We start from the raw sequence: 22,981 nt of genomic DNA, 5'->3' as shown, positions 1-22,981 counted from the left end.
GTCACACACGCACATTCTCTCATAGTTTCGCATCGTACGTGACATGGGTTCATTCGTGCGGTCTGGTTTAAGGGTGATCACTCTTTATCAGGTCATGCTTTTTTTTTTGGTTTGTTCGATACGTGAGTAGTTTGTAGGCGTGTTTAGGCACCACCTTGCAGCGCTAGTCTGCTTCGTGTATTAGACATGGCAAGGCTTCAGATCTTCGCCACACCTCGGCTGTAATCTCTGATGTAACCTGCAGAGGGAGGAAAAGGGGGGGGGGACAGCATTCGCGCATATTCAAATACATGGATTCAAGAGTCCTTTACTTACCTCTTACTCGTCTTTCCTCCTCGGGGCAGAGTCCCCGGGGATATGGTTTCTGGAGTCGGGGGGGGGCGGTGTGTCCATATAGGTCGTGTGCGGGGAAACGTAAAAAGGAAACCAGAGGTGCCTAGTGCGAGGTATCTAGTCGAAAGATGCATCTCACTATCGGGATCCTTAAACCTCCTTCAACGCTGTGACGTTCTAAGGTTCTTCGGTTCTTGGGTCAGCTCTGTTCCGTAATACCTTTGAACGTCGTACTTTATAATATTTACATCATTTCATTTCACCCTTCTTTTACATTCCCTCATTTACACCGTTCGTTTTACCCATCCTTGGAAGTCGAGGTCTTCCTCCATGCGAGAGTTCATGAGTCAGTCGCGTACTTTGAAGGCAGAGTGTCGTGTTGTCGATCCGATCCGACCTCCAGGGCTGGGCAACCATCTTCTTTCAACCTTAAAGAGAGAGCAGAGTAGGGTGCACAGAAAAGAACTCTCCCACCGATCCCACATTTTTAAAATAAAGCATGCAATACCCGTCCATAGTTTCGAAAACCTTTATTTTGCAAAATCATTTCAGCACGTGGATTATGAGGGTGCGGTCGTATTTGGCCGGACACAGTAATGGCTAAAGTGCGTACAGTGGGGGGGGGGGGGGGGGGGGGGAGGGGGGTGGTTTTGTAGCAATAAAAACATTGGAAAGTTTTATTCATTCATTTGTAAGAAACTAAAACGTCTATTAATTGGCTGGGGGTTCGGGGGCATTTATTTCATAATTTAGAAGCATAGTCAGAATAGTTGCAATCAGATTTCCTATATGCATACCGTATGTGTGCGTCATAAATGGGGTTATACATCAGCTATGAAAATATAATACACCGTACATTTGTAATCAACATTTTTAACGGGATCCTTTCACAATGTTCGTCGAGTGAGCTCTCCTTGTCTTTTCTAGCCAAGTGTACAAAGGATCATATAAGTCTCAGAACATCAAGTTTGTATTAGTGCGAAGGAACACCACGAGGTGTTCGAAAGTTCCTATTGATACCAGCGCCATTTTGGGCGGGGCCGGTTCAGTCCGGAAGTAGCATCAGGGGGAAATGTTTCCCATAACTGGCAGTTGGACCAGAGTACTTTTCGGCAGTTCTAGAATTCATGCTAACAGAAGGAGTGGCAATGTCATGCCCGTTTCGTTAGTGATCAAGGCAGCCGTCCCTTACCGGAAGCCTGCAGGGGCCGAAGGCTCCGCCGGGGACCTTTGTAGAATCTTCAAGGCTGCGGAGATGCTGTCGGAGGTGGGGGCTCGTGCCCCAGTGGGCAAGTGTCCGAGTTATATTGCTGGTCAAAGTTACTCTAGCGGCCGAGGCCCGCCTTCCAGCGGACCCAGACGCCATTTTGAGGCCCTACAGGGGCCACTCTCGTCGAGTTTGCAAGAGTGGAAGAGATCCTTCGGAGTGAAAGGAAGAGGGCTCTGTTTTGTGAAAGCGGGACGTTCGGCTGGGGTGCAGCTGTCGTGCCCCCACCTGGGGGGGCGAGGGAGACTCGTTCGCGCCGTCTCCTTCTTCCGGTGCACCCCATGCTGCTCTTTTTCATCGGCCCGCACGAAGGTCTCTCCCCATCCGGTGCTCAGTGCTGACGGAGTATGGCCACCTGTGGCGCGCATTTGGCGCGGTACAAGTATCGGTGCAGTCATTGCAGGTTCGGTGTTCCGAAAATATGGGCACCATTGCACGTTCGGTGCTGCGCAAGTATTGAGGCACCATCGCCTGGCTGGGGTGTTTGGCGTTGGGCCGGGGGGGCTGGGAGACCTCCTATCCGTGGAGGTGGGAGAGGCTCGTCCGCGTCGCCTCTCCCTCCCAGCCCAACTTGGACAAATTGTTGCGGAGGTACGTGCAGGACATCCCGCCGTCCAGAGCTGCTGCGGCTGTTACGGAAGGGAAAAGGAAGAGGTGCCTCGTTCTTCTCTGGACATGTGGCGGGACTACTTAAGACTATCCAGGCCCGTTGCGGCTGGCCGAGGAGACATGTGGCGGGACTACCTACAACTGCCCAGGCCGCTGGTCCCTGCTTCTCCTCCGGCTCCCCAATACGTTAAGATTTCCTAACCAAGAGTTGGCAGCAGGGCCCGCCTTATATGGGTTGCCGCCGGTTGGGCGTAGCCGTAACCCTACCCTACTTTGGAAGGTTCCAGAAGGTGGGGGGGGGCGAATGTTCTATTGACTTTCATGTTCTACAGTTTTACCGTTCTTGTTTTTCCTAGCGTTATTGTGTTTTTCCTTGCTTGTTATGTTAAAATAAAAGTTCGTTTTTATCAGTGGCTTACTGATTTCGTTTCCCATTCCTTTCTTTCCAGGTTGTTTCATGCTAGAGTTTCTATTAACATAGTTTATGTAACATGGGAGCACGTGCAGGGGGATGACGCAGACTTACGTACACACAAACTCAGACGGGGAGGGTAGTAGAAAAGTATGACACACAAGATCCAAAGACAAACATAAAACAGTGATTATTTGGCCAAAATTATCTTTTTCCGTCTGTCAATTTAGAGCTAGGCTGGGTTCCCGTTTTTATATTGTCCGACCTAGGAAAACTCGAACATGTCGCTGAAATCGTTCTGGCGGAACCTGTGCCACCGGGCATAATCAAACGTGGTGGTTCTATCTGGTCTGTCCGTGCGAGTCGGATTTTTCTTTGTCTCGCGCTTTTTCTCATTCTGCTGGCCTGTCATTCCTGTCGGCCCTTTGCCCTTCCTCACGCTCAGTAGAGTCGGGCATTGGGCTTTCCAGTGTCCGACATATCTACAAAAAGCGCATTGGTCTGGCCCTAAGTCTGGCCGTCTTTTGCGTAGTGTCGGGGGATAACTTTTGGGTAGTGGTGTCCCGGGGTTGTCCTGTCGGTATATTTCTCTACCTGGTTTGTCCTCGTCTTTTCTCTGTCGTTGCATAGCCTCTCTGCGCCACATACCGAGACTGTCGAGCATAATAGGCGTTGTCTTATTATTGCGAAGGGCTATTTCCAACGTTTCTATTTTATCAAGGTCAAAGGATCCTGCCAGTGGCCACTGTTTGTCTTGACTTTCTTTGGTATACCTGTGCCACAATTTATTATAGGCTATGGTAACTAATCCATAGTTTATGAACATGTCCTTATTAGGGGTGCCTTCTAGTGGAGCTATATGGTCCACCTCTAATACACGGTCCGGGCTGAACCAATTATCAATCAATGGGGAGAAGACAGACATGACGGCTCGTAACGAGGGACTAAAAAGTCAGCACTGCCTATCTTATCACTAGGTGCAAAGACTAGACAGAATATTCCTATTCTACGTTGTTTGCAGGCAGTGAATACCTCATGAACAAAAATAAAAAAGAGTAACAAATAACGAGGAACAATCAAACAATCAATAAATAAATAAGATAGAGTAAGGTCAATGGGGAGAGTAAGTAGGGCGCAAAAGTCTGCGTCCTCTACCCTTTCACTATCCGCAAAGAGGAATCTGTTGTTTCCGGTTTGCAGACAGAGAATCTCCAGAAGACAATCTGCGAACAGTAGTTCGGGGTCAAAGAACCCAGTTAATCAGTGAGGGAGAGGGAGTCTCCCAAAAACCGTTAAGAAATAATAGAGTCAGTGGGGGAGAAAAGATAGGCGCGACGGTTACGTTACCTATCCTTCGCTGTTTGCAAAAGAGAAGGAGCCTACTGTTTCTCCGCGTGCAGACAGTGAATCTCCGAAATAAGTTAACAAAGAGTAATACTAGTATATATTGTAAACAATCAAGCAATCAATTATTTTCGCACTCCGTCGTGTTTACACGACCTTACCCGGACCGTGTGGACAGTTTCTTGTCTTCCGAATCCAGCGCCCGTTCGTCCTCTTTTTCTCGTATTTCTCACGGCACTCCTAATGGTCCCCAGTCAGGACCGTAGATCACTCGAGAGAGGTCTGTTCGGAACTAGTGAAGTTCGGATGATCGGCTGCCAGACGAGGGTCTATTGGGCAAGAGCTCTCCCGATCGTTGCAGTCGTTCACTCTGTCGTCGGGACCTCTCCCACTGGATCCACGAGTCGCTGATGGGCCCCACGTTGGGCGCCAATTGTTAACGTAAAGGGTTTGGGTCGGGGACAATCGATATTTGCCCGGCGGTATTGCCTCTGTGACCCTCTAGTTATTTAATCAATGAAGAGGCAGGCGCTGGAGACTGGAAAACAGGAAACAAGGTTTTTATTCTCTCCGGAGGAGAACACAGCAAAACGGACAGCAGGTATCGTTCTGAGGTGCTCTAACTTATGTTTGAGGCCTGGCCCCTTATATACAGTGTTTGCGGTTTTTATTACAGTTTACATACTCATGATAAAGCTTTGATGTACGGAAAGACATTCCCGGAAACCCCCCTCCGGGCCCGTTCCCACACACATTTACAGTAGAGGTCCCCACCCTGGTCACAACAGGTGATGAGTATCGCGCAGCTGGATATTCCGTCAATTCATGGAATGCAGGGTTCGATCGGATCTCATGGGGTGGGGGCTTTGATCAACCCGGGGATCCTTTGATGAGGGAAGCTTTCTATTGTACGGGGAGGGGCAAGGAATGGTATCGGCAGAGCTGGGTGTCGGCCTGGGAACGGGGAAGACAAACGGGCACACGAGGAAAAGGGGGTTTGCATCAAAGGGCCGGGGATCATGAAAGGGAAGAAGGGAGGTGTTGCGCTGGGGACAGGATGAGGGCCTGAGGCAGAGCAGCGCTGAAGAGGGGTTTATGATTCAAGGCAGGTGCAAGCAGGGGGTTGATCAGCGTGCAGGCTTGGTGAGGGCGAAGGGCTATGTCAGGGGGCCGGCGGCATGCAAAAGGGCTTGTTCGGCTCAGGGCATCTTAAAATGGCGGGTGCGCACGACAAAAGTGTGGCATCAGGGGAAGAGGCAAGATGGCGCAGATAATGTTCACCAAACAGTACTAATTTTCAACAAGCATGGTTATTACAAGGGCAGCAAGCCAGATCTGCTCGTCTCTATTTATTTTGTGGGTAACCCAGGAGTAACAGAATCATGTTCAGTCTACAGCGCAGTTAAATAAATCTATGCAGCGCATTATTTAAACGAGGTAAATAATGGAAACTTTCTCCTGATATTGATGGAACTAGATCGTGTGCAATGGAGGTGTGATGGATGTGTTTTTTTATCCTTTGTGCATTATTTAATCTTTGAGTATATAAATCTGTTATCCATTTCTTCGTGACATCTTTACAGCAATGGGATCCTGAAAAAGCTTTCTCAGCCCTAGAGCTTTCAATTCAGTCTCTACGTAATGTAGCCACCCGATCCTTTTGTAATGATCTAGATTACAACAATCCCTAATGATAGTTTGAGTCCGTTCCACCGTAGTTCTTCGCCATATTGAAAGCCACAGAAGAACTGGGGCCAACCTTATGGTGACACTGACACGGGGAAGCCCCAATTCTAAATGTAAAATATAATTTGGGACTGATATGCTTCCATGCTCTGCTTTACGTAATCTGCAAATCCAACCCTCCAGCCGAGATATGGGAAATTTGTTGATGAAGTCTGTAGGAAGGTGGCTACCTGACTATGGTTACCCCAGATTTTTTGCCTGTGTTTAGCTGGTTTTTTGACTTAGTTGACCTGGTTCCCTGCTAATCAGGGCCCCAGGCCATCTGCTCTCTCTGTAAAATGGATTCCATGTACCCTAGGTACATACCACAATTGGAAATGGACTCCTTGTCAGCCCCTGTATAATGCACTATAGGTGCCCAGGGCATAGGAGCCACCAAGGCCTACCAGGGGCTGCAGCATATCTTTTGCCACCCCTGGCTGGTTCTTAAATTGACACAACTGGCTGATCACTCAGCTGGGGTAAGGTGGTGTAATCACCCCTTGCTTAGATATAGTATACCTATATCTAAACCTATATCTGGACACATATTAACCTGTGAGCCACTCCTATGGAAAGGCCTCATCAATCCTGGAGGCTGAGTGCGTGGTTTTATGTGAGATGGAGCTCTAGCATGAGCTGAGCCTGTCTGCAGCTGTCGGGAACAACTCCCTAGGCTGTTTCAGGATAATGCCATACCATATACTCTAAAGTGCCTTATAATCCTCGCGGTTAAATAGCAACTTTGGTTTGGCTTTATCAAAACATGTCGTGTAAGGTGTCATACGATTTGGAATACCATCCCCTCGCCAGTTCTGGCGACGGGGATGGCATTCCACCCCTCTAGAGGGGTAAGACATGTTCCTTTACTAAATGCGGTTAATTTCTCCAAAGACCTTAAGATCCACAAAATGGATGCCTCTGCCACAGACAAATGTCTGGACCCCTGCAGTTGACCGAAACTCGACCAAATGGGTCCTGGACAAAGGGTTTCCTGTCACAGGAGGGTGTCACCGCCCTCCAGACAGGAGATAGTGTATTGTAGCAGGGAGGTTTGAAAGAAACCAGACAGTGCCTGGGGAGCACAAGGCTTCCCCTTGCATAATCCGGTCAAACCGGTTCTGGGGCAGCCCAGCCCCAGCTCCAGTGAGACCTGGACAAAGGAAAGGGGGTGTAACCACCCCCCTTCCTGGTCCCACCCATAGGGAGGGACCTAGCAGGAGATCCACCCCTCAGATTGGAATAAGAGTGGGAGCAGTGCCCTAGCACAGCAGATCATCCTGAAATCACCTTTAAACTAAGAAGACGACTGGACTTCGACATTCTGATGATAGAAGACTGAAGAGAATCTCCCTTGTGGCCTAGGAGGGGCCACCCTGTGAACACAGGCACCACCCAGCACCTCGACGTCTGCTTTGCCGCCGCCTCCCGCCGGAGCCCGAGTGCAGAGCCTGACAAGACCCAGCTTCCCAGACTTCTCCCAGCCCGATCCACAGTCCCTGCAAAGAAGGGACCCGTGGAGGCACCGAGAGACGTGGGAGCGGACATCTTGAAAGACCCCCGAGACGCTGACTGCGCAGCACCCGAGGCACCCTCGACTCTGTGCTTTGGGGTTTTAAAAGCCCCACAATCGAGCAGCATTTGCACCAAAGATCAGCCCTCCAGCATCTCCACGATCTGCGTGGGGCCCTTTTGCTTTGTGCCACTCGACTCGCCATCCCGGCCGCTTGTCACGTGGTCAGCGGCCATCTTGGCGACGAAACCTACAATTTACACTGTGGGTCTGGTTGCTCCAGACCTGCCCTCGCTCCTGTAGAAAGGAGTACCCGCTCTGACCTTGCTGGTCCGAGTAATAAGCCTTTTTCACTTTCCCCGTGGCTTGCATTAGCCAAGGCTTGTTTGCTTCAATCGAGTTGCTGACACCGCCATCAGCTAGAGCCTTTGAGGGACAGCTCGTGATCGACTCCTGGACGTCCTTGACCTCTTCGTGTCCACGTGGCTGCAGAGAGAAGCAACACCTCATCACCTGTTTGCACCCGACTTTGCCTGGTTCCAATCTGGTTCCACGGTGGTCACTGGCCAGTGACTTTGAAAACTGTCCCCTCTGCTTTCAGGTCTTCACCACTTCAGATCCACCCTTGGATCCACCGGACACTTCTCCTTCACATCGCCTGCAGCGTCTTCAGCTTCAAGCGCCAAGAACCTGCGTGTCAAAACCCGACGCCTCTTCGACCCTGTGCACCCACTTCCTGTGGGTGAGGTAACTTTGCTCCGCCGGTGTTCCCACACTGGTGCACACCTCTAGGGTCTGTGTGTTAAGTTTTGTTCCTCTAGGTTCAGCGGAAGTGTCCTTAAACTTTAACTCTATGACTTTTACGCACCATTGGTTAACATTGGTGCATGCGTGCGCTTTCCGCACATCTCCCGAATCCCGAGGGCCATTCCCGACTTCAGCATTGCTTGTCCTGACTGCTCCCAGCGATTCCCTAGGCCCTAGGCCTAACCACTGTTCGAGTGGCCTCTCTTATACCACTTGTTTAGTATATGGTTTGAGTGGCCACCCGCCCTCATCCATAATTGTGCAACTTTGTATGTTTAAACTGTGCTTTTGATTTAACGCTTGTGCCCCTTTATTCATAAAGAATACTGGGGATTGTTTTTAGTAATAAACACATATATTTTTATAATATATACTTGTGTGGTGTCCTTTCATTTGGTATTACAGGATTGTATTTGGTAAAACAGCTCGCTTAACACGACCTCTTAAGTTAAGCCTTTAGGCTGCTTAGTCCATGCTACCCCTAGGATAGCTTGTCTAATAAGGTTGACTTACAACCAGACACCATAAGGGATTGTTTGGTCAGGTAGTAGGTGGTTCCAGAATTGGAAACATCCCCTACCAGGCCAACTTCTCACAAAGTCAGATCCCTACGTCCACAATCCAATGGCATGCTTATTCAAAAGAAAGCCCAAAAGTTGATTAATCATTATTTCACTTAAATGAGACTGATCAATTACACTGGGGCCGATGGGCGAAGTAAACTGTAAATGGTCGAGACCACAGCAATATGTAACTGTCTTGTAGATTGAGCAGAAAGTAGACAACATGTATCCTGGTCTAAATGGTTGGGTTGCTCAAGTGTAAAGTGTGCAACTAATTGTGTAATGGTTTAGGCACAGATCACCGCAAGCACAGGTGTGGCTGCTAGCAGCGATGTAAATTGAAATTATAGCGCCACCGCTATCCCATCTAGCTTAAGGCCTATGGCTAACGGAAACTCATTTTAGCACGGTAAAACATTACGTTTTAAATACCTTTACTGAATTAGGATTCATGGCTTCTATAAGGGTATAATTGTGATGCTGGTTAAAACCTCAATACTTTAGGTAAGGCTTTTAGTAACGAACTGCATTCTAATAACACGTTGTTAACATATTTTAATAAGTACTTTTTAGCTGTAAATTCAATTTTGCTCTTAGTAAGGTTCCCTATTAGCACCATTGCACTTTATTATCGAGCAGTCTATTTGTGTAATATGATGTTGTTTCCTATTTGAATATTAGGGGAATGGAGGACCAGCACTGCAATGCATTTTATCAATGTACCCTGAAAACATATTCTATATGGGCTCTTTAAAGGTATATTGAACACTGTTTTCTTGACAAGGCAATTTTATCATCATCAATGTATCTTATTGCACACGTTAGTACGGTTGTTATTGGTTTTATTGACTAAAAAAATAAAAAGATTCATGTATTTATTCCTCTGAAATCTGGATATAATACGACAGATTCTTCTGGTGCTGAGCCCACTGGGACTTAAGGTCCCATTGAAGAGCTCACATATGCCATCTGGCATGTTTCACCAGCAGGATGCAGGAGGCCAGCAATCCCAGGATCCTCACAGTCATCTGCACTGAAATTCAGGACAGACGCGGAAACATTGAGATATTAGCCTGAACGTACTGGACTCTCTGCTTGGGGGGAAAGGCATAAAATCGTACTGTATCCAGAATGGCTCTGATGAATAGGAGCTTTTGTGACGAAGCCAGGTGTGATTTTGGCATGCTGATAGTGAACCCAAACAATGCTAGGAGGTTTGCTATCATCTGAAGGTGGATGACAGCCATCTTGGGTGAGCCTTCCTTCAACAGCCAGTCATTGAGGTAGGGAAACAATGATTCCCCTAACCTCCAAAGTTGTGCTGTGACTACCACCAACACTTTTGTGAACAATCATGGGGCAATGGTTAGGCCAAAAGGAAGCACCACCAACTGGTAATAGTTCAAGCCCACTGTGAATCACAGGTAGTGCCTGTTGGCCTGCTGGACATGGATATGGAAATAAGCATCCTGAGGTCCAATGCCACAGTCCAGTCTCAGAGGTCAAGGACAGACAGGACCCAAGCTAGTGTTAGCATCTTGAAGATGGGCACTGAGAGGGGGAAGATGTAAAATAGGACAAAGGGCTCTGTTCTTCAGCAACCAAAGTAGCAGGAGTAACATCCAGCTTCTACCTCTGATCCTACAACTCTCTCTATAACCCCTGTGGCATGCACTTCCAGGTGCAAAAAATGACTGGCCATCCTCCATTGTCAACCCTGGTGTTGGAAGGTGTGGCAGGAGAAAAGAAATGAGAGGGCGTAGCCCGATGGACAATTTGAAGACTCTACTTGTCTGAGTTGATGGCGTGGTACCCTTGGAAGAAATGTACGATCTTGCATCCAAAAGGGTGGCTGTGTGCAAGAAAGCACAAACTAAAACGTTGTGTGGCCTTGATTGCTAGAGGGTCAGGGGACTGAGTTACACTCTGTCCCTGATGGTCTTAGAAGTTGTTATTGTGAGCTATCGCCAAGGCCACTAAAAAGCTGAAAGGCCTGCTGGGCTGAAGTCTGACATTGGTGAAACTGAAAAACTATTTTCAACAGACATTATGTAAATCAAAGAGTAAAGATCATTGTATTACTATAAACTAGGCTGGGATAAATCGGATATTCTTTCGCATCCAAACAACTCTTACTCAGTAAATAGCAAAGAACATGCATTTAGGAGCGGTTGAGAAGATCGGCTGCTCAATGCGAAAAACATACTTTGAATCCAAAGTGTACCTGCACAGTACTGTGGCATCACTAGTTAGTAACTGTGTGACACAAAATAAATATCACTTCCAGCCAGCCAAACTCACTAATACAAATATGTCCTGACAGCATATTACAAATGTAGCATAGCATATTACCACAACTCATTTAACAACTTGTAAAACGTACATATATTAAGTAGCCTGCACAGAACTAAAACTTCATACATTTCCAGTTCAGATGCCTAGTTAAAAAAATGTATATTGAGACAATATGTTTAATTACCTTTACAAGTCTAGCAGGATGCTGAAATCCGTCTTTAAGTTCTTGAGGGTCTTCGGCAAGAGCACATGACTTATGATACATGTCCTCCATGCTCGGGCTAGCTAGCAGCATCACCTATTTGAATTAAGCAAACATAGCGTATAAGGTTTCATGTAGATTGAATAGGAAAACAAACCAATACTTTTTAGACTATTAGGGAATTCCTGTTATTGAACCAGCTAAGATTTGTGGCTGCTATAGAAGTTTTAAATGTTTTTCACCTAAACAAACTGCCCAAGTATATATTCTCACCTAAAAAAGACCATGAGGTGGGGGACACAAATTGCAACTTGGTTGGGAGGAACGAAGAGGAAGAAGCTAACATTCCAGGAAACTCTGAATGATAGCGAGAAGGAAGGGAGGCCTCCTCGGCAAAACTTGAGACTCCAAGTCACTGTACACTGGAAGCAAGTGCCACGTCTTCCAGGAGTTGTACATCCGCCTCTTAGCGTACCACAGATGAAATGGGAAGTGTGTGGTGATAAACCCCTTCAGTGCCCTATCAGCTACCACAGATGAAATGGGAAGTTTGCCCTTCAGGGCCCCATCAGCTACTGCACATTCCAAAATGATGACTTTGGCAGAGTTTTTAGTTTGTATCTCTGCCTACACATAGTCAGTGACGGAGGAGAAGGCGAAGAAGACTTGCAGGGGTGAAAACAAATGTGGCATGAGGACAGAGTGTAGGTAGTGAAAACAAACTGAGAGGAGGGAAGTAATGATGGAGATAATTACATTTCTGCACCTAGAAAAATGAAACAATATGCTTTCGTTGGCCCTGTCATCCCATAAGTATGCCCAAGTGGACCGAATACCATCCCTCTTGAGTAAGCAACACATACTTCATCAGGACTTTGATTACACCAGGGTGGGAAAAGATAATTCTCTGGGACAGAAACATTGCTGGGAGCCACTCTTCAAAAGGGCTAGAGATAAGCTTACAACTGGAGAATCCTTGTTGGGATCACCCTTAAACTCTAATCTGTCCATCATGTAAAGGAATAGATCCCTGCTGCCTGAAAGACTAATATGAGGCCCAGGCAAGTGAAAATCTGCCTGGAAGTGACCTTAAGGGATTACGCTACCCAGCAGCCATAAGATTCTTGCAGCCCAGCTGGACACAATCGCCAGCACAGGTAAGTTCCTTACCTGGAGTCTGGCAGTTGCAGAGATACTTAGTACCAGCAGCGTGCCTTAACTTCATTCCTGCCCCAAAGAAACCAGATCATTCCTCTACATGTGGCAAGTATTTGTGTTCCAGTGGTTACAGCTGATCTACCTTGTCTGTACTGCTTTGGAGATATTCTATTTTATGGTGCCTGTAGCACACATTTGAGACTGATGAAACTAGCAGGTCTGATGGGCACTTCATCCACCAGCGAATCGTGTCCATGGTCAGTCAATTTTCAAGATGCTAGTTCTCTAATTTCTGGCACCTATAAAGACTTACATAGCGGTCGCTGGCCTGCTACTATAAATAACCTAGTTGAAAAGTCTTTAAATACTTAAAGATCAGTTGAGCCCTTTTCTTGTCTAATCTTTAACTGTGTTCTGGAATCCATCTGCATGACCTCCTGTAGTATTATCAAACTGGGCACAGAACTATGAACAAGCATTTGCAACAGTTGCATGTCAACTTCCAGCACCTAGAGAACATCCTTAGTTCTGGGCTTTACAGACAATGGGATTTTTTTAACTGGTTTTAATTGGTAAATAGTAGTACGGTGAAATACTCGGAGTTGAGTAAAACAAGACAAGCCCTCAAAGGCTAATGAGAAATCCCAAAAGGCTCCACCATAAGATAACCTTGATCACAGGACTCTAAGTTATTTGAAAATCTTGGACCAGGAGCATAAATTCTGAAAGAAAAATGTTGTCATGCAAGCATCTGTTTGGTGTGTGTAGTGCTGTAGATTCACATGCTCTGCATAGTTCTGCCATCTAGTGTTGAACTCGTACATTACAAGTTGTTTTTCTTTTAAGAAGCTTCGAGTCAGGGAATATGTATTGACTCCTCCCTTAATTCACAAAATGGCTGGGCGCCGACTTCGTCCTTCATGTAGTTTGGCCAACCACAGCTTGCTGGTGCACTACTATATCCACAAAGTAATGTTTTGTGAATGTGTGTGATGTGGAACAAGTTGCTGCTTTACAGATATCAGCTATGGGGATGTTGCCCCCTTCTTACTTATAGAGTGTGCACTAGGAGGGAGGGAAAGCACTCTTTCAATCATAGCATAACAATGCTGAATACATTTTACAATCCATCTTGCAATGTCCTATAAATAGTATACAGGAGTGCTCATTTAACATCTACTGTATGCAAGGCTCTCTCTGCCACAGTGTCAGGGTGTTGGAAGGAAACAGCCAGCTCAACAATCTAATTCAAAAGGAAAGGAAAGGCAACCTTAAGTAAGAACTTGGAATTAGTGCTAAGGACTGCTCTGTTCCTATATACTTGAATAAATGGCCATTGAACTGTAAGTGACTGTAACTCACTTATATGCCAAAGGGAACTTATAAGTACAAAAAGCTACCCTCCATGAAAGGAACTGAAATTCTGATGACTGGAGCAGTTCAAAGGGTGGTCCCTTCACCCTGGTGATAACCACATTTAAATATTTAAGTTGTAAGCAGGTGCTGGAGTTTTTTTGGGGGGGATATGATCCTTTTAAGACCCAAATAATAGCTTTATCTATAGAAATCCTGAAAGAGAGGAGTATATGCTAGCCCTGCTTACTGTAGATGTAAGAGGTAGGAAATGATATGCTGCACCTTGGCATTAAAGGGAGCCAAAGTATTTGCAAGGAATTAGGGAGAAAACACCTCCACTTTTCAGCGGTGTATGCATGTGTGGTAGGTCTACGTGCGTCTTGCAATAAAACCATACACTCCTCTGGGAGGTTTAAGTCTCCAAACTCTAAGACCTCAGGTCTAAAATTGATATATTTCAGAATGATATAGTGTCATCTGGGGGCAATGTCTTTTCTAGGTACGGTTCTAGTTCATGTTACTCAGAGGCCTCAAAACTAATCTTCCCATATGCCATCTCCTCCGCCTGCACCTGTGGCGTGATCATATGGTCCACCCCCTCCCCAGTGTGGGCTGTATGGGTTTGAGAAGGAGTGTATTAACCCTTTGGTGGACCCTGGGGGAGGTGGGGAGGAGGAGGCAGTGGTGGGCCTGGCCTCTATTGTGGAGGAGGAGGTGGTGGTGGTGTGTGAGGCTGTGGTTGTGAGAAGTTGGCCTGGTATATGCTGTCCGCTAATTAAAGTGGGCATCTTGCACCAGTCCAAAGGACCCTTATGATGTATGAGGTCAAAGATAACCTTTAGAAAGCTGTCCTAGTGGTAGCTGTGGAGAGCAGCCTTCAGGCTTAATCTTGAAGGAATGTAAAGCAGCTTGTTTTAACAGAATATAACCTCCTATATTGACTAAAGGAAAGGAGAACCACACAGTAGTTATATAAAAATATACATTTATTAATATAACATTCTCTAGTATCCTCTTACACGAGGATAGAACACAAAGCACACAATACGAGATCAACAGAAAAGTTGTAAGTAGCACAATGCACAGTGGACTCCAGGGGGAGACAAACCATATACTAAAATAGTGGTTTAACAATCACTACTTGAGTCAAGACAGTCTAGAGAACGTAGAATTGTTGGGACACCACGGAACCACCCAAGGTGAGTAGATAGGGACCCCATGGAGGACGGGTGCAGTGTGCTAACATGACCGCGGGCTCAGTACAATTCTATGGGACAGTAACGGTTGCAGTTTTAAAGTTTAAGGACCTTTCAAGGAGGACTTCGAGCAAACCCTTTGGAACTTAAGAGGTTGAAGAACCACCCCACCCGTGGATACCGTAGTACATGAGTTATCTATCCTAAAGGAACCAGGTGCATAGGTCTGGAGTGGTGTCGGAAACCGCTGTCGTTCTAAATGGAGGGCTGTGAAGAAGTACTGCTGCCGTGAATGTGAAGAGGGTCCGGAGGAATCCAAGTCTGGATTCTGGGAGGAAGGAACCAGAAAGCAGAGGGGACAGAGTCTGGGTCACCTATGGGTGACCAGGGGCTCAGTAGACAAATGCCCACCAATGTCGGGTGCTTCAGGTGCGTAGAAAGGATGCTTGACTCTGAAGACACAAGGACCAGGAGACTTTGAGGACGACCAGGAGCTGGAGGTGAGCTGTCCCACGAAGAATGTCGAGTGCTGAGGGGTCAGTGTCCAGCGGGAGCACCAACAAGCCGTGGCAAAAGCAACCCACGCTGGAAGGTCAAGCAGGTTACGGTGTGGACCAGCAAGGTCCAGGAGACTCACCAAGCAATGGGGAATCAGGGCACGTCTGGAGCAACCAGGAAAGTCCAACAGAATTCAAGATGACCCTCAGAGGGACCCACAGGCCAAAGGACCGGGAGTCGCGAGGGGACCTCGAGCAAGATTGCAAAGTAACAGCCCACAGAGCACTCGGTGCAGGGAGGCTGGAGTTCTTTGCTGCAAAGACGCCTCTGAGTCAGGATTACACGTAGTCCAATGAACAAGCTCAGGAATCGCCAACAAACATATGCAACTGCAAACGGACGCGATGCACAGGGGTTCCGGTTATGCAGTCCCCAGGAGGGATACTGGCCTCAAACTTGCTGAGAGGGCAGATCAACTTCAGGGACCTCCGAAAACCCAGTTCCTATGTTGCTGAAATCTTCGGAGTTCGCAGGAGCTCAGGAGCAGTAGACCAGTCAGTTCCGTTACGGTGCATGCAGTTGCAGGGGAGTGACTCCTTCGATTGTCCTTAGTGCACCACAGGTCCTGCACGGAACCTGTATGAAGCAAGGGCACAAACAAAGCTTTGGACGGAGAGGGAGATGAAGTCGGGCTCGGTCGAAGTCAGACGGTCAAAGGTCAGTGGTTTCTTCTTGTAGAATCTTGTCCACTTAAAATCTAAAGTCTTACAGCCAGGTAAGCCCTTTTGTACCCACAGGAGAGGGTTGGACAGATTCGGGGGATGCTCGTAGGGGAGGGTCAGGACAGAGGGGTGGTTACAGCCATGTCCTTTGTCCAGTTTTGCACCAGAGCAGGAGCCAATGGCTCCCAGAACTGGTTTGAGCTGGACTATGCAAAGGGACACCAAATGTGCCTCAAGTGCAGACTTTCAGGCACTCAGAGAGCACCCACCCTGCCCCAATACACTAAATCCTGTCTGGGAGGTGGTCACACCTCCCTTTAATAGGATGCCTATTGTGCTGCCTTCCCCTGCTCAAGCTTGGCTCAGCAGCAGGAGGTAAGTGTCTCTGGTCGGCCGCATCCATTTTGCGCTGTCTGGGTCGAGAAGGCTGGCACCGGATAGACCAGTGACCCCTTGAAGCTCACTTCTGAAGGGTGGAATCATACCTCCCACACCAGTTACTGTCCTGACCTCTCATGGGTGGCATTATGCCGGCTTCAGCATATGGGAGGCCTCTGGGGTACCTAGGCCCTGGGTACCATATACTAGGGACTTATAAGGGTACCCCAGTATCCAATTTGGAGTGTACTGAAGTACATGCATAGCAATTTTAGGGAGAGAGCAGATAGACCGAGGTCCTGTTTAGCAGGATCCCAGTCAGACTAGTAAAAAACCAGCAAAACACCAGGCAGAAAGTGGCGGTACCAGTCAGATCCTACCTTCCTACAGTGGTGAATGGGCGGGGGGGGGGGTAGTGATAAACTTGAAGAGGCAGTGCTTGCTTTGGTGTAGTAGGCGGAGGTGAAGCTGGAGTAGGTGTTACCGGATGCCTGTGTTTCTTAGGAACTGGGTGTGGACGTGCTTCGTATTTTAGACTTGTCTCAAAAGTTTTTGCCGAAATCCTGCATGTCTCAGGACGAACAAAGAGATGCTTCTGCTTCAAGCTCCTCAGACAATCCTTCAAGGATGGGAGCCTCGGTGGTTTCAGAGGTCAGCACCAAGGGGATTTTCAGCTTTGATCTTGGCTCTGACTTTGGTTGCTGTGTTTGCGGCCATGAAGAAGATGGTTTGGGTGCATTTCGGCTGATAAGGATTCAAAAGAGGACATGTATGGTGTCTCGGCTCCTAAGCTTTATCCCCTCTCCTACCGGGGCTCAAGGATGGCGGTGGGCCAGAGACAACATTTTTAGATGGTTCAGTGGTCCTCTTTGCAGAGTTGGAGGTCCAGAATTTATGTTTGCCAGCCTAGAGATTGCAGAGCATCCGACCGAAGAAAATCTTGCCATTGGTACACAAGTAGCACCCCCGATATGTGCATCTTTGTTGCCGGCATCGTTGACAGTGCCTTGGGGGAGCAAGCAGTGAATCAAAGCTCTGCCTACAGTCAGGCGGAAGACAGGCAATGAAGTGGGCATAGAAAAGACCACTGGCAAATAACTAGAACTAAAATAATGAATACAAATAAAATAAAACAAGGCCAGCAAACTCATAAACTGTACAGGGAACCCTAATATAGTGTAATAAATGTACCTAAACCAACTGAGTATGTGAAAAAACAGGCACACCTCGGCAGCTAGACTGAGATTACATGGAAAATAAAAGCAAGCAGTTGGGGGCAGAGTTGCATCAATAACCACAAGAGAAAAGTACAAGAAAAATATACAGTGCGACGGACGCCAATTTAGGTTTAAAGCATTTTATTGCAGTAATATAAAACAAGACAAACAACAGTAACTCAGCGTCACAAAGATGCCATTCAGGGACCCCACAGCCCGAGCGCCATCAAAAAAAAGCAAACTGTACATCCATAAGAAGCGGCTGGGTCACAAGCTAGGCACCCAAGCGGTGACGATTAACCCTCAAAAACTCCCCCCCCTCAACAAAACAACCCCCCTGCCTCCCTTGGAGACCCCTCCCCCCTCCCCCGGGTGGTGATGTGCCAGATCAACGTCACATGCCCTCAGTAATAGTGCAGTAGACCCGCCTCCCGTCGTACAGCTAGCCACTAGGGTGATTAAGATTGCGGATCAGGCAGGGAAGTCAAACGCAGAAGCCTGAGGTACCTGGGACAAGTAATCTCCTTGAACTCCGATTGCAACAGAGTGAGAAAGGGGTGCCACAGCTCTTCAAATTTATCTACCTCCCCCGCCACCGTGAGGGACAGCTTCTCCATACCCAGAACATGCCATAGCCTATGTAGCCAACCTGAAATGTCGGGAATGGTGGTGGTACGCCAGAATATGAGTATGTTTTGTATCGCCGAGCCCAGAGCAATTGCGATCTGTCTACCTTTCTTGGACCTCAGGGGGTACATCAACCTATTGGGCAGCCCCAAGAGGACATAGGCCGGAAGGCAAGGCAGTTCGATATCGAAACATTGGTCGATCTCGTCTAGGATGTTTCCCCAGTAGGGGCCTAGTAACGGACAATCCCATAAGATGTGTGTGAGGGTACCGGTCTGTCCGCATTCGCGCCAACAGGTGTCGGGGAGACCATGATTCATGTCGTGTAGTCTCCGAGGCGTGTAGTACCAATATGTGGTTATTTTAGTGAAAGTCTCAGTGAGCCCAGTGTGGTATGCGGAGTGACGTGCCCGATAAGATATGTCGTCCCATTCCCTGTGGCTCAGAGTTCTCCCCAGTTCGCGTTCCCAGCGTTCCCTCCCCGGGTTATGGATGTGGAAGGCGGGGGGTTGCAGAAGCTTATAAAGGTCGGAGAGGAGCTTGACATCCGAGGAGCGAGTCGCCAGCCACATCTCATAAGGCGTAAGTTTCCGGTCTGCCAGTTCCCTCACTTGCGGTTGCAGTGCCCAGTGACGAACCTGGAAATATCGCATACGTTCAGTCTCAGGTAGGCTATAATCCCGTCTGAGGTCCTGGAACGACACGATCCCGTCTGGGCCATACATGTGAAACAAAGCGCAGCACCTGGCTGCCTGCCAGTGTGCGAACGCGCCAGGCTCTAGCCCAGGTTGGAAGTCAGGATTCCCAATCAACGGCGTGAGCGGCGACGGGAAGGTAGTAAGTTCCCGTGTGATGTTCACCGCGTCCCATACTCTAAGCGGGACTCGAGTGACCAAGGACGCGTAGAGGTTGGGGGGTCTATGCGCCCTGCGCATGAAGGGTATCTCCTGCAAAGTCCTGCCGGCCACAGCCTGGTCTTGAAAAAGCCAGTGCCTATCAGACTCCCACTTGCTCCATTCCACCAGGTACCGCAATTGCGCCGCCTGAAAGTATTTCTGGAGATCGGGGATACCAAGGCCGCCAGACTCCGGAGCCAGAGTAGACAAGGCTCTCCGTAGCCTGGGTTTGCGACCCTGCCAGACGAAGCGGGCTATATCTGCCTGCGCCTGACGGAGCCATCCCTTCGGTGGTTGAAGCGGTAGCGCTCGAAACAAGTACAAGACTTGTGGTAGAAGAGTCATCTTGACGGCAGCCACCCGACCCAGCAGCGACAGCGTGCCTTTGCTCCAGCGGGACAACTCCTCTTTCATCTTACTGCTCAACGCCGTGTAGTTCGCCGCCACCATAGCGGGCAGGGAGGGCGCCAATAAGACACCCAGATAGGGGATTAGGTCTCTAGACCAGCTCATGGGGAAGCGCCCCTGTAAGTCGAGTCGCGTCGCGGTAGAAAGGGAAAGGTCTAGGGCCGACGACTTCCCCATGTTCATCTTAAAACCCGCTACCTTGGCGAAGGCATCCAACTCGGCGACGCAGGCTGGGAGTGCCTCTCTTGGGTTTTCAAGCAGAAGGATCACGTCGTCCGCGTACAGGCTGATGGTGTGAACATAGCCACCCATCCGGGCGCCAGTCACTCTCGGGTTCTGTCTGACCCTCTGGGCGAACGGCTCCATATAGAGAGCAAAAAGAAGCGGGGACAGTGGGCACCCCTGCCTGGTCCCTCGTTCAATCTCAAAGCGGTCGGAGCTACACCCGTTGACCCGCACCACCGCGGTCGGGTGTTTATAACAGTTAAAGATAAGCGTGCGGAATTTCTCCCCAATCCCCACTTTGCGTAACACCCCTTCAAGGTAAGACCAGCGCACTCGGTCGAATGCCTTTTCCACGTCCACAGACAAAAGCATACGCTCCCCCGGGACGCGGGAGGCCTTCTCCAGGACATGCACCACCCTCTTAGTGTTATCCACTGTCTGGCGACCGGGGACGAACCCCGCCTGGTCCGGGTCCACCAGTCCCGGTAGATATTGCGCCAGGCGAGTCGCCAGGATCCCCGTATAAAGCTTAAGATCCACGTTCAGCAATGAGATCGGTCTGTAAGAGCCGCACTCCGTCCGATCCTTCCCAGGTTTGGGAATAACCGACACCGTCGCACTGAGCAAGTCCGGAGGGATAGCGCCTGGTTCCGCGAAGGTGTTAAAGAGCTTCGTCAACAGAGGGACCAGTTCCGGACAGAACGTCTTGTAGAAAAGCGGGGAGTAACCGTCGGGCCCGGGGCCTTCCCCTGCTTAAGCCGGGAAATAGCCGCAATCACCTCTTCCGGGCGAATATCCCGCTCCAGATACTCCGCTTGCTCTGAGGTGAGAGCGGGAAGGTCAACGGAGTCCAGATAGTCAGTTTCCGCGAGCACCGATGGAGGCTCACCTGCATATAGGTCGGCGTAGAAGCGGCGGAATCCCTCCGCAATCTGAGGGTCCTCCGTAGCACCCACTCCACTCGGAGTGGAGAGTTCCGCAACCCGCATGCGTTGATGCTTCACACAAAGCTTGTTTGCTAGGAGACGGCCACAGCGATCGCCCCCAGTGTAGTATGCATGCTTCAGGCGGAGCGCTGCATATTCCGCCCTATCCATATTGAGCGCGGAGAGCAATTTCCGCGTCGCTTTAAGTTGCCTCCAAACCCGGGGGGCCCCAGTCCGCTGATGCATCTGTTCCAGCTCCCGCACCCGGGTCGTTAGCTCCTCCCGTTTCAGCCGACGATCCCTATTCTCTGCAGACGAGATGGAGATGAACTCCCCTCGGAGCACTGACTTTAAGGCTGCCCACTGCGTCGCGCAGGACGTGTCCCCATTATCATTATGGGATCGGTAGTCCGATATCGCGGTGCGGATCCGCTGCACCACTGCCGACCTATGGAGCAGTGTATCTCTGAGGCGCCAAACCCCTCGAGAGGGCGCTACCGGCGGCAGCTGGAAGGAACCCGAAACCGGGGCATGATCCGACAGAGAGAGCACTCCAATGTCGGAAGCCGTCGCCAGCTCAGCCATCGGCCCCGTAACCAGAATGTGATCCAGCCTTGCATACGTCCTGTGAGCATGGGAGTAGTAAGAATAGGCCCGGGTAGTGGGGTGCAGACGTCTCCACAGGTCGTGCATGTCGAGATCCCCGAGGCGGGAACGACTCAACTGCGAGAATTCCCCGGAGTTCGGGCGGCGTTGCGCACATCTGTCCAGGAGTGAATCAAAAACCATATTCAAGTCCCCCCCGATGAGTATGTGTCTGTCTGGTGTAGCCGCTATGTGTTCAAGGGCAGAGTGTAAGAATGTGTCCTGGCGGTCATTCGGGCTGTAAACTGAACCCACTGTGAATAACAATCCCCCCAGCTTGATTCTATAAGCCAGGAGCCTACCATTCTGCTCCGCTACCTTGTGCAGGACCTCCCCTTAAATTTACTGGAGACCAGGATAGCAACCCCCGCCGTTTTAGTGGGCCCCGAGGAGAAGAGCTGTACTGGGAACTTCGGTGATCTCATTCTAATGCAATCTCGCGCCAAGAGGTGAGTCTCCTGTAAGAGGCAGATGTCCGCCTGGGCATTCTCAAGGAGGGACAAAACCGCTCTGCGCTTAACCGGGTTGTTAAGTCCCTTCACGTTTAACGTGACTACTTTAAGGGCCATTAACGGGCTGCACAAGAGCAGCAATCAACGAAGCTATGTCAGTAACAATCGTCGTGGGAAGCAGTGGCAGAAGGCCGAATAAAGGCAGAAGCCAAGCATCATCGGAACCACAACCCAGAGCACCAGGCGCAAAGCAACAGGAGGAACAGCAAGAAAATATGACACCCCAGTACATCCCCCAGAGCCCTTTCCATCCAACCCTTAACCGAACCATCACCTGGCTACTCCACCCCAAACCATCGGACCCGTGGCGGTCTCGAACCCCTCCCTCCAAACTCAGCACATTTCCATCCTCACCCCACCCGGTACCCCAACATCCCCAACAACCCAATTCCCCTAGAACGAAGAACATTGTCCCAGTCCAGTCCCTAATGGACAAGTCTGTGGTAGAGTGTTCGTGTGGACGTCCAGCCACCTTCAGCACCCCCCCACCACCCCTTCCCTCCCGGAACCCCCGCACCTGCTATGAAGATGAGGCCATCTGGATCTCCCCCCGGAGTGTTCTCAGGCAGTCAGGGCCGTATCACCAGGCGCCGTAGCTCCGGAAACCGCCAGGACCGCGCTGTCTCTCTCAGCCCTGGCTGTCGGCGAGGGCGGCCGCGCAGGCACAGCAGAGGACCGTCGCCGGCGGACAGTTTGCCACCCATCTCTGGTGATGCGTCGCTGGGACGGCGCAGGAGTGTCGTTGTCAGCCGTCGTGATCCCCAACACATCGCAGGTGTCCTGAAGAGATCGGAGCTGATGCAGAGTGCCGTTCCAGCGGAAGATGAGCCGAAAGGGGTGACCCCAGGAGTACTGCGTGCCATGTTCTCTCAAGAAGTCCGTGGCTATCTTGAAGGATTTGCGCTTTTGGAGGGTGATGGTCGACAAGTCCTGAAACAGCGCCACTGGGCGATCTCGGAAAGTGAGCGACGTCGAGCCTCGCGCAGGATTCGCTCCTTCAAGGGGAAGTCCGGCAGGAAGGCCAGAATATCAGGGGCCGGTGCAGAGGCCCGGCAACGTGGTCCCACCCTGTGCGCTCTGTCAATTCTCACTTGGAAGTCCCCAGGCTCTTCCAAAATCGCGCGGAACAGGTCGCCCAGGTACGTAG

The 22,981-nt window shown here is 49.5% G+C and overlaps 1 protein-coding gene across 6 annotated transcripts in view; it reads right to left on the bottom strand.

Moving 5' to 3' along the window:
* CCAR1 (cell division cycle and apoptosis regulator 1) overlaps window positions 1–22,981 on the bottom strand; it is a 1,607,854-nt gene that overhangs the window by 937,033 nt on the left and 647,840 nt on the right. For all 6 annotated transcript variants that reach the window (XM_078643192.1, XM_078643189.1, XM_078643190.1 and 3 more), the window contains one exon: window positions 11,053–11,166. In XM_078643192.1, coding sequence (XP_078499318.1) covers window positions 11,053–11,166 — 114 coding nt within the window. The remainder of the gene's footprint in view (window positions 1–11,052; window positions 11,167–22,981) is intronic.

Source organism: Lissotriton helveticus, chromosome 5_1, assembly GCF_964261635.1.
Source record: "Lissotriton helveticus chromosome 5_1, aLisHel1.1, whole genome shotgun sequence".
NCBI lineage: Eukaryota > Metazoa > Chordata > Amphibia > Caudata > Salamandridae > Lissotriton > Lissotriton helveticus.
Note: the sequence above shows the minus strand (reverse complement) of the source record. Positions and strands in the feature narration are given on the sequence as shown.